The sequence below is a fragment of the Carassius gibelio genome, chromosome A15, assembly GCF_023724105.1.
Source record: "Carassius gibelio isolate Cgi1373 ecotype wild population from Czech Republic chromosome A15, carGib1.2-hapl.c, whole genome shotgun sequence".
In the NCBI taxonomy this organism is placed as follows: domain Eukaryota; kingdom Metazoa; phylum Chordata; class Actinopteri; order Cypriniformes; family Cyprinidae; genus Carassius; species Carassius gibelio.
Genome location: NC_068385.1, coordinates 11,477,063 through 11,492,571, shown reverse-complemented (window position 1 = coordinate 11,492,571; position 15,509 = coordinate 11,477,063). Strand labels below are relative to the sequence as shown.

The 15,509-nt window shown below is 37.2% G+C and overlaps 1 protein-coding gene across 1 annotated transcript; it reads right to left on the bottom strand.

Annotated features, from left to right (window-relative positions):
- Positions 1-1,689: 1,689 nt before the first annotated feature.
- On the bottom strand, positions 1,690-15,170 carry LOC128028575 (coiled-coil domain-containing protein 92-like). The gene is made up of 4 exons (XM_052615838.1): positions 14,615-15,170; positions 12,797-12,929; positions 11,614-11,661; positions 1,690-5,956 (listed from the first exon to the last, which is right to left on the bottom strand). Exons 1-4 carry the CDS (start codon positions 14,624-14,626, stop codon positions 5,271-5,273), a joined length of 879 nt encoding a protein of 292 aa, XP_052471798.1. The 5' UTR covers positions 14,627-15,170; the 3' UTR covers positions 1,690-5,270.
- Positions 15,171-15,509: the final 339 nt, after the last annotated feature.

The following is a 15,509-nucleotide window of genomic DNA, read 5'->3' as shown; positions in this document are numbered from 1 at the left end:
TTTACAAAAACTTTTACCAATAATTTTATATTTCAAAACTCACTTTAAAATATTTAATTACAGACCTATATATCCTTCAAGTGAATTGAGTTTGTGGAAGCGGTAATTGCATTTTTATTTATTTTATTTAAATGTTAACCATATTGGGAATGTTGTTGGATGACAAAAATTAGATTTATTTTGTTAATGTTAATTGTAGGTAAATCATTTTTAAATGTATGTGCATGATGATAAAAGCTCTGTGTTTGTATTATTATTTTTTAACTATTTTCCATCAATTCCAATCTAAAGCCCCTTTCACACTGCCATTCCGGCAAATACAGGGGTAAAGTGTTCCTGTAATTGTTCCCTGGTCGCTAGATTTGGCACTTTCACACTGCCAGTGATGACCCGGTATATGTGCGTGCTTTCACACACAACCCTTGAAGATCCCGTAACGACACGTGACATCAGCGTGTGACGTGTAATGTACGAGTCGACAACACTAGGCACGTTATACTTTCACTGAAGCAAGCGAACAATCTCGGCGTCAGCGCGGAAAGTGAGGAACTAACTGATCTCTGCTTCATTACAGTTTGCACATATGTTTTCGTCGCGAATGTTGATCTTCCTTCAAAACAGCCGGTAAAAAAGTCGCGCGATAACGCGCGTCATCACTTCGATACCGAATTAGATCTGGCTTTTGTTCACACAGCGCTCGTTCCGGATCGATTACCGCAATGTTACTATGTCCCCGACCCGGGTTCGATTCGGTAATCAATTCCGGGACGTGGTTGCTTTCACACAGAAGGCGACCAGGCAATGTTACGGGAATATTGCGGGTCCGACGTGCAGTGTGAAAGGGGCTTAAGAGTCAAAATACCTGAAAATTTGGTAGAATAAGAGACTTTAATTTTCTGGAAGATGACTGTAAAGATCCATCTTTGTTCATTTGTACATTTTCTCCCAAATTTGATTGGTAAGCCTTGCTTTATTAATTATTTATTCACAGTTTATTTGCTTTTCATGTTTAAAAAAAAAAAAATCAATGTTGTGATTGTGCCATCTGTTCCTGAAATATGGAATATTATAACTATGATAGACTCAAGTCATATATAGGAACATATTTCTGCATGTTTATTACAAAATAGTAAAAAAAAAAAAAAATTAAAGTATATTTTGGTTTGTTGCAACTATTCAGTAATATTGGAAATATATTGTGTCAAAATTTTTTAATAAAACTGTATTAAAAAATAGTTTTTAACTGGAAAAAAACGTAGGTGTAGAATTTACTTGGAAAATAATTCACTCAGAAATTTCTAGTATATTTTACAAATAAATAGAGAAACAGTAAGTGACACTTTGTTAAACATTTTGAAGTACAAACACTAATAGTCTTTTCTTGTGAAACATCTATAATCTTTGTCTTATTTACAACTTTTTTTTTTTTACAGTATATGTGTAAAACTCATGAAATTGAGTCATAAACATACCAGTACAGTATTTCCAGTATGTTCTCTGCTATTTAGTTATAAAACTTCCCTTTGAGTAAGGGTTTACATATCAGAGTGATTCAATTATTTCCCGCTGAAATATTGTATAGGACACACTTGTAGGGTTGAGGAAATCAATAACATTAGCAACAATACGTTTTTATTCTCTAAATTCAATGATGTTGACATGTTGACTAACAATGAACAAGGACTGACAGTGATTTAATAAACCCCTTTAATCATATAATATAGAGTAAACAGTGGATTATTTATTGCGACACATTATTGTTGCACAATTGTCTGTGGGTCGTCAGAGATTTGTATTACTGTGTGTATTTCAAAACTTTGCAAATGTTTGTGAAACAGGACACTGATGTCTGGTATTGGCCGAACATGCACATACAGTGTGTGTTAACATTATTGTAGTTTCCAAATAAAAATTAGTTCTAAGCACTTGTCTCATTTCTCTCCTTTAAAAACAAGGCAACCTCTACCACATAACAGTCAGTTTAAGGGAAGACATGTTATTCCATAATTAAGGGAAACAAAGCCAAATAAAATCAATGTAAAACCCTTATTTTTCTCATGGAATGGGGACCACAAAATAACATCAGAAAGAGAAAGAAAAAACGACTTTGCATGTACTGTATCTACGGATAATTGTTTCAAATTCACCACAATGTTCAAAAATGTATGTTGTAAATATGATTATGTAGAAGTCATCTTGTGAGGCAGTATTGCTTATCTCTTTAACATCACAAGTATAAAGCACTTAAGAACAATTAAGCATTTCATAAGCAAAAGTATTCCAAGATGAATCATTAAACTGAAAACAGAAATCTATACATTAAATAGTGGATGTGGTTATATTCTAACTCAACATACCTGCATTCTAAATCCACTGATACAATACAAAAATTGGTTATAGGCCTTTTAAATAGCGGCAGGCATATGCGTATACATTTACAAAATAAGGTTTCAGACCCTGAGTGAAGCAAATATCACTTTGTTAGGGCTGTGTCAAATTAGACACAATTTTCAGATGAAAGGGAAACATTTTATGCATTCAGTAACAATGCCTGCGAGGGCTGCTTTTCATATTTGGATTTTTAACAACATTATATTCAATATTCAAAGCAGAATTATCATTTGATCTAATAAAGCAAGAGAAATACCACATATACAATTGTTAGTATCTTTAAAAAAGTTTGTAAATAGGTGCTGCTACTAAATATTTTACTGTCACGTTATTTTGCAAAATTATGTTTCTTGTCACAGGCTAACAACCAGGAATATTGTCTTTAGCCCTGTGGTACTAGGGTATAACCTACTTATTAGGCCCCTTATTAAAGGAATAGTTCACTTAAAAAATGAGAAAAGAAAAATCTAGCATTACTTCACTTGCTCACCAAAGGATCCTCTGCAGTGAATGAGTGAAGGACGTTAATTGATGGGCTGGATTCATGTGGATCACTTGTGGATTATTGTGATGTTTGTTTGGACGCTGATTCTGACGGCACCCATTCGCTGCAGAGAATCCATTGGTGAGAAAGTGATGCAATGCTACATTTTTCCCAATCCATTCTGATGAAGAAACAAACACATCTTCACCTTGGATTGCCTGAGGTTGAGAACAATATCACCACAGCAAATTTTCATGTTTGAGAGAACTATTCCTTCAAACGTGTCTGTTAGTTATCAAGAAAGGTAATGTTGCCTGTCACTCCCATCCAATCCATTTCCATGGACTGACCCTGTCTTAGTTACACATCAAAGACCAGATTGAAGTATTGATTTGTACACACACAACTTCTAATCTTGCATATTATGAATTTACAAGCTTAAGCTTTTGCGATCCAAACACTTAATATGTTTGCGATATGTATCACATTGCTATAAGTCATCAAATCACCAAAGCTCCTGGTATATGCACACACACCTGGCCACACAGACTTATAAAACAAACAGCATTCTGATTCTAATGGCACATATGCAAACATGTTATCTGCAACATCAGACCAAAGCATTACAGCATAAGCATCTTAAAACTAATCCGTCCTTTGGGCATCACTGGCTCATTTAATGATGGCAGAACAATGGAGCGTTAACCCTTGAGCCCACTCTCTTCTAATCAACAAACCCACACACACATAAACACACTATACACCAGATAAAGCACTTAAGCAAATGATTCAGGCTGTGTAGATCTCATCTGACTAAACGAGTATTTAGGTGATAAAATCTCCATCGCATCTGGAGGGCTGAAAGAGTGCACTTGTGGTGACACCAGACAGAGAAATATCTGAGATGAGTTATTCCACAACAAGGGCACACAGCTTTAAAACCAGCTGAACAAAGACTGAACAGCAGTAACAAGTTGACAAGGACACTGACTTCAGCCTGTTCTGCACATCCTGAGTCTGCAGCAAGTAAACAGCAGTGTCGTGCTTTCACACTGACAGCACTTTGGCAGCTCGAAAAGTGATTTCTGGGTTACTAAATTGCTTTTTTCTTTAATAAAGTCTAAAATATTTGAAATGGTTATTGGAAGTGTGTAATTGAGTATTATTACTTTAAATGAAGAGGTGACTGCATTTACATCAAATGGTAATTTGCATGAAACCAAAACACCTTTGAAGTGTTTTGAAGTGTTTGAAGATTTACTGAACATAAACAATGCCAGACATCTTTTATAAATAAAAAACATTACTATGTTGTTTTATAAATGCCTATACTGCTAAATATTGCGTCAATAAATATATTTATCCTGCATTTTATACATGTTTTGTGCTGTGTGATCTGGCATGAACATGTTTTGTATCTAGATCTGAACTACATTGCATTTACACCTTAATTTGAATGTGTGTCTAGTGTGATCAGGGTTCCAATCGCATTTACACACACAAAATGCAAATCAGTTCCCTTTTCTAATGGAATCTTGTTGAAAATGCCTAAAAGCCCGAAATTTGAGGCAAATTGATGCTTGAATAGACAATTTCCATTCTTGAATTTTCAAATACACAATCTCAGAGGTGTGCAGATGTCCAAGAGATATTAAGCAGATTAAGTATACGATAAAGAAAATGAATGAAAATGAATTTCTTTCTTTTTTTCCTTTTTTCTTTTTTTGTTTGTTTTTGTTTTGGTAAATGCATGTTATATAGAGTGAATTTTTCCACTTCATTTTGTCCACTTAAATGCCATCTATCCAAAAATATTTGAGTGCAACACCCACAATTTATAATCCAATCAGCAACCGATAACTAGAACCAAGTCCCGTCCTAAATTCTTTTCTATTTCAATAACCCGTTACACTAGGTTAGCTTATCTGTCCCCTATCTATACCTGTCTCTTGCAGAGTGAAATGCATTTTGACTAGAAATTATATCAGCGACAACAGATATTATAGTATAAAAAGAACAGCAGTTAATGTATGAGAAGCACAAATGTCAGTGTGAATGCTGTAACCTGTTAATATAGCCAGATACAGGATGCATAAAACAGGCCTTATGAAGCACTTCATGTTCGTGTACTGAGGCTGTCAGGGTCATTTTTGATTACAAAAATGCTTTACAGCAACATAAACATGAGTAAATTTGGTTTCAACAAGAACGTAAGCAAAAATCTCTCCTCAGTCTAATGATCACTGCATGTGCAAACTGTAAAAAAAAGCAGACCGTATTGCAAATATAAACATTTCTGTCACAGTCATAATGCAAAGGTTCTCCCAAGGGGCTCAAGGTGCAATTCAGGTTGAAATATCATAAAAACAAGCAGGTTGAACGGTAAAAGAAACGCTCATTCAGAGTTGTTCTCTGTGGTGGATGCAGTGGTCGCAGTGGCTTTAGCTACTGTTGTTGCCAGTCTGCTTACAGAAGCTCCCTGGTCTAGCTCCTCTGACTCCTCCCCCTCCGCCTCCTGCAGGGCATGTCTGTGTGGTGGGCGGAGCCGGGATCTGTGTCTGTAGGGGTAGAAGAAGAGGGCGGGGTCAGGCATGGCCATAGGTTCCTCGGGGCCCATCACCCTCTCGCGGGGCACGCACTCCCTGGCGCGTTCAGTGTGGAAGTTTGAGGAAGGCCGGCTTGAGCTCCGCCGTTTAGGTTTGATGGTGGTCGGGCTACTGGCACTGGCCTGAGGCGAAGGGTGGATGGGAGGCTTGTCCACACCAGACTGGGCCGGCCTCCTGTGCTGCCTCTGCTGATGGAGTTTCTGCTTGGCTGAATGCAGCTGGAAGGACAGGTACGCAGCCACCTCTGTCTGCTTCTGCAGCTCGGTGTTAAGCACAGTGGTCCTGTGGCTGCGGTTTTTTAATTCCTCCAGGAAACGGCGCTCCTTTTCCTTCAGACTGGCGCGGAGAGAACCCACTATGACAGACTTCTGACTCAGCTCCCATCGCAGATCACTCTGGATCTCCTGCTGCTCCTGCAGATGCTCCTCCACCTCCCGACAACGGGCTTCCAACTGCTTCTGTTCCTCCTTCACCTCTGGAAGACATATAGAACAGAATGTGATTCAGTGCGAAACAGTGAGGCAATGAACCACAAACATGGTCTGCTTAAGCACTGTTTATTATACAACTTTCAGAAGGTTGATTTTTACAACCTTCTGAAATGATAGACATGACATGATTGTTTCACGTTCGTCTTGAACAACTTAGATTGTCTTTGCAAGCCCCAAGGAAATTTATCAACATCAACAGACAATCTTGAAGACATCTTTAATAAAAGTGTATTATATTGTATCAATAATATATTGTATAAAATATATCACATTGCATATATATATATATATATATATATATATATATATATATATATATATATATAAATAAATTTAAATAATATTCAAATATCGACATTCTTGTGATCTGTAAATCTTAAATTGAGAAATCAATGTTTTATCCACATTATTGAGTTATCTACATTATCGATTAATCTACAATGTGAAAATGTGCTCTAACTTTAATAACATTGTTGAACTGTAAATCGCTTGCAAAAAAATATATATATTTTTAAAAACTCTTACATTTTTGACCCTGTTTATAGCAACTACAGCTCAAGAAGACACACACTCCGGTCACATACCAGGTCCAATCAGTTACAAGAAGAGTTTTAAACGGAAGAGGTACAATATACCAAGTTATACCCTTGACGTTGTGAGTTAGTTGGCTGCCTGCACAAAGAAAAATTCCTACTGCTTCTGGAGGAGTCCACCATGGCGACCATCCCTGGGCGTCCTTGACTGGTACAACACCAGCCAAAAACATCCTAGAGCAGTGGAGACGTTCTGCAATGGGGGCCAACATGCTTTCCTACCTGTTTCCCATGACTTCTTCAGTCACCCTTGATTGTCCCTGTGAACACCACGTCCACTGAGAGTCCGGTATAAAGACAATCCGTGGATATCCCTACCTGTAATGTCCCATTCGCAGATGTCTTCTGCCTGAAGAAAACCTCCAAGTTACCACCCCATCGACCATAGGACTGTGCCATCAACCTGGAACCGGGTAAGTCAGTTCCCCCTTGGATGTCCCCTATACCCTATCCATACCTGAACAGAAGGCTATGGAGGGGTACATAGATGAGGCTTCCACTTCTCCTGCTGCTTCCAGTTTCTACTTCGTGGCAAAAAGGACGGATACTTGCATCCTTACATTGACTACCGGGCACTCAACAAGATCACCATAAAGTTCCAATATCATCTTCCCCCCCAGCTGCTTTGGAGCAACTTTGGGTAGCCTCCGTTTACACCAAGTTGGACCTCCGAAGCACTTACAATCTCATTTGGAAACCTCACCCCTGTGCCTCAGATCATCGAGGATCCCATCAAAGAAATTCTGGACTCCCAGCGCTGTGGTGGCCGTTTGGAACATCTGGTTGACTTGGAGAATTATGGCCTAGAGGAAAGATGCTTGGTACCTCGAGATGACATTCTAGAGCCACCTCTTCTCACAGAATTCCATCAATTCCATCCATTCCAGATGTAGTCCAGCTCCTAGAAAATGTGGTAGCCCACCACGACATCAGGGTCCTCGGTCTGCTGGAGCGTACCATGTAGAGGGAAATAATGTCACAGATGAACCAGACTCTCTCACCTCCACTTTCCAGAGCTCCCAATCACCCAAATATTAACCACCTGCACCTGTCAACAATTACAAGGTCATCAGCACACTATTTAAGCAAAGACCTCAGCCTCAGTCAGCGCCTGGCGTTGAACTAGGAAATACTCACTTACCTGGTCTCTGTGCTTACCTGTGAAGATTCCTGGTACTCCTCCATCTGTTCTCAAAGATATCTCCAGTAACTATTTACCTGTAGGTACCAATGTTGAGGTGTGTGCTTGTCCGTCTCTATTGTCTCCATCTGTAAGACAAAGCAAGACTGTTCTATTCATCAATACTCTGCTCATTCGGTTTATGTTTACTATACTCCCCTGTTTTCTCCTGATCTCACCCTGTGTCCAAATAAAGTTGTTTCTGGATTCATATACCCTCTGTTCAGTGTATATTTCCTACCAGTGTAGTGAGTTCAAGCCTTAAGTAGGGGAATCAAACCCACCCTATAATTCACATGTAGACTTTAGCCCGTGTTTTACATGCAGCATAAACATAAACCAGAAAAAAGTGAAGACTCAGAAGTCTCATGTATACTCTCCCTTGTGATTTGAAACAGGCATGAATAATATGGAAAAGCCCTCAATCTAAAATCAGATTTAGCTGTAAAACCAAATTCCTAACTAATCTGCAATCCAAAAGGTAAGTGGATGTGTGAGAGGAAAGTAGACAAAAGTCTCTTCTGTGCCCAAGGATTACAGGACTCACTGACCAAATCCAAACCAACTAATCTCAACTCTGGTCTGGCTACTGGCATGGTGTGCCATCTGTTCAAGGACAAGACCTCCCTAAGCATGCTTGACTACTGCGCCCTCAAATCATAAAGCAAATGTAAAGTAAATAATTGTATTCTCTTTAGAAAGTCATTTTGGAAAAAGGTTTCTGCTAAATTAATAAATGTAAACCTGCATTATTAACAAATCTTAAGTCACTCTCATATAACTGTGAATTCCATGTATCTGACACTATATACTGTAAATTATGAGTGCGAAAATGTCATATAATTAGTTTGAAGCATGGAAGAGCAGCCGGTGTTTAACATGTAATTTAACTATAATTAAACAAATGAAGGATAAAAAAGGTATTTTCCAGTTGAAAGCGTCTTTGCCCTCACATTAATGTAAAGTCTTTCAGATAAAATGACAGGTTAAGTAGACCAAAAATATGTTATAGGAATCAGTGTCAGACATTGTACACCTGATCCACATGAACCTGATGACCTTTTGCTGTGAACTCAACATCTTTCTCTATTATTATTTTTTTTTGTCTCGCTTGTGTTTTTGTTTTTTTTGCAGTATACTAGCACATCTGTTTGTCCAGACTGTCCTGATTTCACAGCCAGCCTATCAGTCCAACTCCATGCATCCAGACTGAGTTGAACTCATTATGGGACTACAGAAAATGCTGTGTTATCCGATCCCTAAATCTGATCTCTCCACTTTTCTTTATTGAGTTAACTTTTTGCTGCCTCTGAACCTTTTAATAGAATGTGTAATGAAACTGAGACATCGAAAACAATCAGTTGACAAAGGAATTTGGGCAGATAAGAAGTGATAGACATAAAAAAATATAAGTATTAAAGGGTTAGTTCAGCCAAAAATCTAAATTATGTCATTAATGACTCACCCTCATGTCGTTCCAAACCAGTAAGACCTCCGTTTATCTTTGGAACACAGTTTAAGATATTTTAGATTTAGTCCGAGAGCTTTCTGTCCCTTCATTGAAACTGTGTGCTCAGTATACTTTCCATGTCCAGGAAGGTAAGAAAAACATCATCAAAGTAGTCCATGTGACATCAGAGGGTCAGTAAGAATGTCTGATCAGGGTGATAACTGCCATGGACATTGATGGGGGCTAATCCCCCCAATAATTAGAAATCACTAAACCATTTTCTCAAATATTGCCTAATCGAGAGAGAAAGCGAGAAAGAGAGAGAGAGAGAGAGAGAGAGAGAGAGAGAGAGAGAGAGAGAGAGAGAGAGAGAGAAATGGAAGTTGCATGTATTCGCGTCTGTGCGTTTATCTTTTTAGAGGGATTTACTTAAAAACAGCGATTGTATCCTCTCGTCGCTGGAAAATATGATGTAGCGATTCAGTATTTAAACTGTATTTAATAAAAGTCGTGGGGCAGCGTTGACAAGTTTTTTTCTCCTGGATGTGTGAGCTGCGCGATTTCCAATGTGTGTGTGTGTGTGTCATTAAGCAGCTCATTAATACAGAATGATAATTAAAGGCAGTCTAATTCACACCAGTATGTGTGTATTGTAAGAGCTAGACGACGAATGATGACGTGTGACGTCATGGTAGTAATGTCCCAATCCTTAGGGGAATATTTTCTCCCCTACCCCTTGACCGTCTGTTTCAAGGGACAAGGGGAAGGGGAAGGGGTAGGCGGAGGGGTAGGGGAAGGGGATATAAAGCGTGCATAAAATAGAATCGGGATTGGGCCTAAATCTCCCACTAGAGCAGTCTCTGGAAGAATGCAGAGACATAATTCATTCTGTTACATGATTTTAAAATAAACATTGCAGAATTCTAGGAACTTAATCATCATGAAATTAAATACTGGGGTATAATTTATACATAATTTTGTGTGCTATCTGGGTCACGGTATCTGAGAGGACCATGCATAGTCGTTCAAAGCACGTTCAGTACGAGCGCTACACACAGGGCTTTGATATATGGGATAAATATATAAATATTACATAGAAATATATAAAATTATACTTTTTCCTACTTCTCCAGATACAGGCAGGCCAGGTTCCAGAATCAAAACACTAAGGGGGCTTCTGAAATAAGTGAGGGCACTCTATTCTTAATGTACATCTCTTCTGACATATTTTTGCCCTGTCCATTGAGTGTATGGTATAATCACTAAACAGTGTCCCTCATTTTAGTTTATCGCTATCTCCAAAAGTTACGTAATAATAAACGAAGCTCTACACTGTTCAGAGAATTTGTTATTTAAATAGTTTTAAGTTTGTTATAATGAGAGAATCCCGAGCGTGCATCACTGATCAAAACTGTAGCTAGTCTTTTGAGCGGTGAACTGATTCTAACGAAAATGCCTCAGCTTAGCCATTGTGTTCAAGAAATAAACAGAAATGTCAGTGATTGCTCAATGCTACAAAACACGCTGAAAATAGAAACCTTTGAAGCTCTCCAAAGTTTAAACCCAAAAACACACTGGAGCGCCTGGAAAATATGTTTTGCCAGTATATCCTATTTTTACAGCTTCAACTGAGGTGCTCTTGCTTTCATTTAGTTCACCCTAACACTCCCGTAGAACTGGCCCTGGATACATTTAAATGCAACGGAATATGTAATAATGTAATGTTTTTATGTGTTAACAATTATCAAGATCACAAAAATATCCAAGCCAAAGGTTTCCATAAATCAATAGAAATATTTTCTTTCTTTCCTATTCTCAGTTTTCTTGTGCTATTGCTCTCTGTCTCCTTGCCCAACTTTGTCTCAGCAAAAAAACAAGCTGTAATTGGACACCCCCACTGGGAACATGCAGCAAGAGTAGACGAAAACGCAGGCAGGATCAATTTGTGGGAGGATGAGGCTGCGTCAGGCCGGAGGAGAGAGGGATGACCTGCAGAACGGAGAGCAGTCGTCTCCTGCTTGTACATTGTGTGGCATTTTAATGTACGATAGGTTTGCATTTTGGATCAATTATTATCACATTAATAAGACATGGTCATTGAAAACACTATATTTGCATTGGATCTAATCACTAGAATTTAGCTCATTATATGGAATATATGTAACAACAAAAGAAGTGTCTAGTGGATAATTTAATTTATTATTAGTTTGCCAAAGTCTTTCAAACATGATCTAGTAACAAACATCAATATCTACCTGCACATAACCTTAATACTAGATGCTGTTGTATTAAGCAGACCTACAGCTATTGTTCTTGTTGCTGTGTACTGAACTGAACACCTGTACTAAAAATACAAAAACTTCTTTCACAAACACATGAAAATAAAACAAGATTTTTTTGGACTGCACCAGAGCTCACCTGCTTCCCTCCGACCTGGGGGCTTCATGTTGAGTTCCTGTGTAAGTTCTGAAAGCAACACACAGAAACACTGTTATTTCTGAGCCTTTTTTTTTTTTTTTTTTTTTTTTACAATTTAAAAACAATACATTCCAGAATCATTATAGATCATGTCATAAGTTCTAAATTAGAATTGATTTGATTTGGGTTAGCATTTATATGATTCATTTAATTGTTTAGCACATAAAATGTCCCACCCTACATTTTATATATCATTTGGACATGGGTCAGATTACGGAGATAAATGCAATAAAAAGTAAAATAAAGCCAATTAATTTCAATTATACAATATCATTTGCCCTACCATTCTAAAGTTTGAGGGCAAAATATTTTTTTTTTAATTTAGCAATTATGCATTCAATTGATCAAAACCGACTGTAAACATACTGATAAGGTTGCTAAAATGTTCTTTCAACTAAATGCTTTTCTCTTTAATTTTCTATTCATCACAGAATCCCCAATCCCTCTCCCCAAAAATCACATTAATCAATTACATTTGAAAATATTAAAATAGATGTTTTATAAAATAAAGCTCATTTAAATTGTAATACAGTACCATTTTTACCATAGTTTTAACAATATAAATGTTGAGTATGATTTTAAACACATTTAAAAATCCTACTGACTCCAGAGTTTTTAATGGATTTAATGGATGCATGTCAAAGGATTGCAAAAGAAAAACTGATTTCCTGAGAAACTGAGAAAGCTTTAAACTAGCATGATTGGTTGCTCTACAGGGCAAAAGAGCAAAGAGATGAATATGCAGTGTGCTGGTCTTTCTGCGCTAGCTGGCTCAGCACATTTCCAGCGATGTTCAGGTGGAAAGGCCATGTCCTATATTACTGAGAGTGAAAACACAACCCTGCACTGACAGGAAGATATTGACCCATGGTTCTTTCTGTGGAGCCTGTGTAACTAAACAAAGCAACGTAACCCTGCTCTCCTCTGCACTGGATCTGTGCATCTAGGACATGGCAACACAATTAATTTGCATGCTAACCTTATATTTGGAATGACATTCAATTAGATGTGATTTATGATAAATGAAATGTTTCTCAATTTAGTTATGTGTGTTGTTTTTTGTGTGTACAACTACTCAAAATCAAATGCAGGTGGCTGTACTGTGAATGGTCATGACACCAACCTGTACAGCGTTTCTGGAGGGACAGGATCTCCAGATGTAGTCCATGCAGCAGAGACAGCTGCTCCTGTCTAAGGAACACAATGCTCCTCTCCACACTCTCCACCTGCTGCTCCAGCGAGACCCCCTGTGAGCCCTTCACCACACGAAACACAGGGTTATTTACAGTATATTTGTTAGTTGTCTAGGTATTGATTAGCTCCACCCCTTTGTTATCTTGTTAATCTGTGTGTATATATACCCTGGTGTTAGCCGTAGTCTTTGCTATGTTGTAGCGTGTTTTCCTTTGCCTTGTTCTCCCTGTGTTCTCTTTCCATTTTTATGCCCTGGATAGATTACCTCTTGTTTTATTAAACCTCACCCTGCTAGCATTGGGATCCTGCCTTTCCTCTTCCATGCATCAACCTGCTACAGTTTCAGTCAAGTAAAGGTATGAATAAAACAATTAATTAAAGGCTTAATGTTATATTTACCTCAAGACAGTTGACCAATATTCATAGATTGTTTGAAAAAAAACACTAGAATGGAGCTTATTTGCTTAACCTGTTCATTATTCATGAATGCCATCGGTCATGTCGACAAGTTCTTATGAAAAAATACCTTGTGTGAATGATGATAATAATATTGTGATATTTTCTGAGATGGTTATCATATAGTGAAAATATTATACTGTTATAACCACTGCTCTATACATATCATATTTTCACTGTATGAAAACCATCTCAGAAATATCACAATTTCACAGTTTCACGGTATATGGTATCATACAATGTAATTTGATATTGATAAATTTGTAAATATTTCAGGTGCACGTCAGATTTTCTAGGTAAAAATCCATTAGTGGAAAAAAAATTCTGTAAACTATGGGACATTTGGTACATAAATATAATATTACTATTACAATTATGAAAATAATACCTAAAACGTATTACATTCATTTTATACTTATCATCTTTACTAATTATATATAGGCTACTATGTTCACACTCAAATAAAAATACTGTACAGCATACAGTACAAACATTTACATTGCACACAAGGTTAACACAATGGCAATAAAAGTGGCAAAATGTGACTGAAATTGAAACCGTGATGCAAAGATTCTGCTTTTATTGATGTATTTGTTTGTTTGTTTTGTTTTATTTTACAGTATCTAATAATATATTCCAATAACCCTATTATATTATTCTAGGCACATTTCGGTCACATAAAAAAAAAGTCACATAAACTGTGGGCTGATGCTAATTTCATTTTATAGGTAACAGTATGACTCAACTTTAAATTTCAGAATTTTACATCAAAGATCAAAGACAAATGCACTTTAATAAAAAATATATTTTAGAAAAACTATTTTTTTTGCATAGTTCTATTGACAATTCATTGTTTTGACAGTGACATTGATGCATTCATAATAAATAATATTTTCCACTTAATAAAACCAGTTATTTGGGTTATTAAACATATTTTAGGTATCTTTACTATATATATATATATATATATATATATATATATACAAATTATATAAATTTTATCATTTTCACAATATTCTTTCAAAAAAAATGTATGGATAATTTAATTATTTGGTTTCAACATGATCTTAATGGATAAAATGTTAAACGAAACTTCTGAGCGTTATTGTGCTTACTATAAACACCCACAGATGTGAAACAGAAGTGAAATAGACACGTTGTGTAATATACTACTGCATCACAGTGTAAAACATTTAAATGTAGCTAAGTAAGCTCCTGATTAGTCACTCTTTCCCATATAACATGGCCATAAAAGCCTTTGATAACACTGCGCATATTGTCCAACACTCACCGTATTTTCCATTCTCGTGGCTTATATTATTGGTATCCAAAAGATGATATAAGGTTATAATGAAGAGAATGAACGTGCTCCTTCACTTCCACATCTCTGCCCTTCAAAGAACCGACCCATGAACATATAGGATGACGACATCTTTAAAAAAGATCAATACGCATCTCAAAGGGAGACTTAAAGACGGATCTGCCCCAGAATACCGGGAGAGGTTTTGCGAGAAAGACGAGATTCAATCCTTCGTTCTCTTGGCCAACGTACAGTTGTTGTATCACGCAATGTCACGATCGATTAGTGATCCCGACGTTTAACAGGCACAAGAGTGCTCGTGCGTCCTGCGTCTGCTGAATGGCATCATCCTCATCATCGCGATGACAGCCGGCAGGAAGCGGCTCCTTTAGTACCAGAGCAATGATGCGACTGCTGAAGAATCATCGATGCTCCGAGGAACTCTCCACTGCACATCCCATTTATAGATCCCATCTCAAACGTGCATCTCAATCGCAGATACAGCTAAGGTGCCTCATGAATTACAAATAAACTGAGCTGAAGTACAGCTGAATTATAGAACGTTTAGTTCCAGTCCTCGAATTTGATTGGCCGAGCGGCGTTCCAAGAATATTTAATTAGCATATGGACCGTTCTCTGTTTGTATAACTCGAACCAAGAGTATGTGTTTTGACTTGATTTATTTTAAGTAGATTTTTTATTTTATTTTTAGATTGTTGTTATGTATTATATGCATTTTTCTAGCCTTGTACTGTACGTGAGCAATGCGGAGTGAAAGCGAGTATATCTGGAGCAAGGAGTGTTTGATGGTTTGTCTCTTGCCAGAATATCTGGAGTCTCATTTAACTATTTACTATTCCCCTATATAGCAGATGTAGTTAAATCC

Coding starts and splice junctions, on each gene's coding strand:
- LOC128028575 (XM_052615838.1), bottom strand. Junction 11,662..12,796: donor CCTCCAGAAACGCTGTACAG/GTTGGTGTCATG, acceptor TGTTGCTTTCAG/AACTTACACAGGAACTCAAC. Junction 5,957..11,613: donor CCCAGGTCGGAGGGAAGCAG/GTGAGCTCTGGT, acceptor TATGTCTTCCAG/AGGTGAAGGAGGAACAGAAG.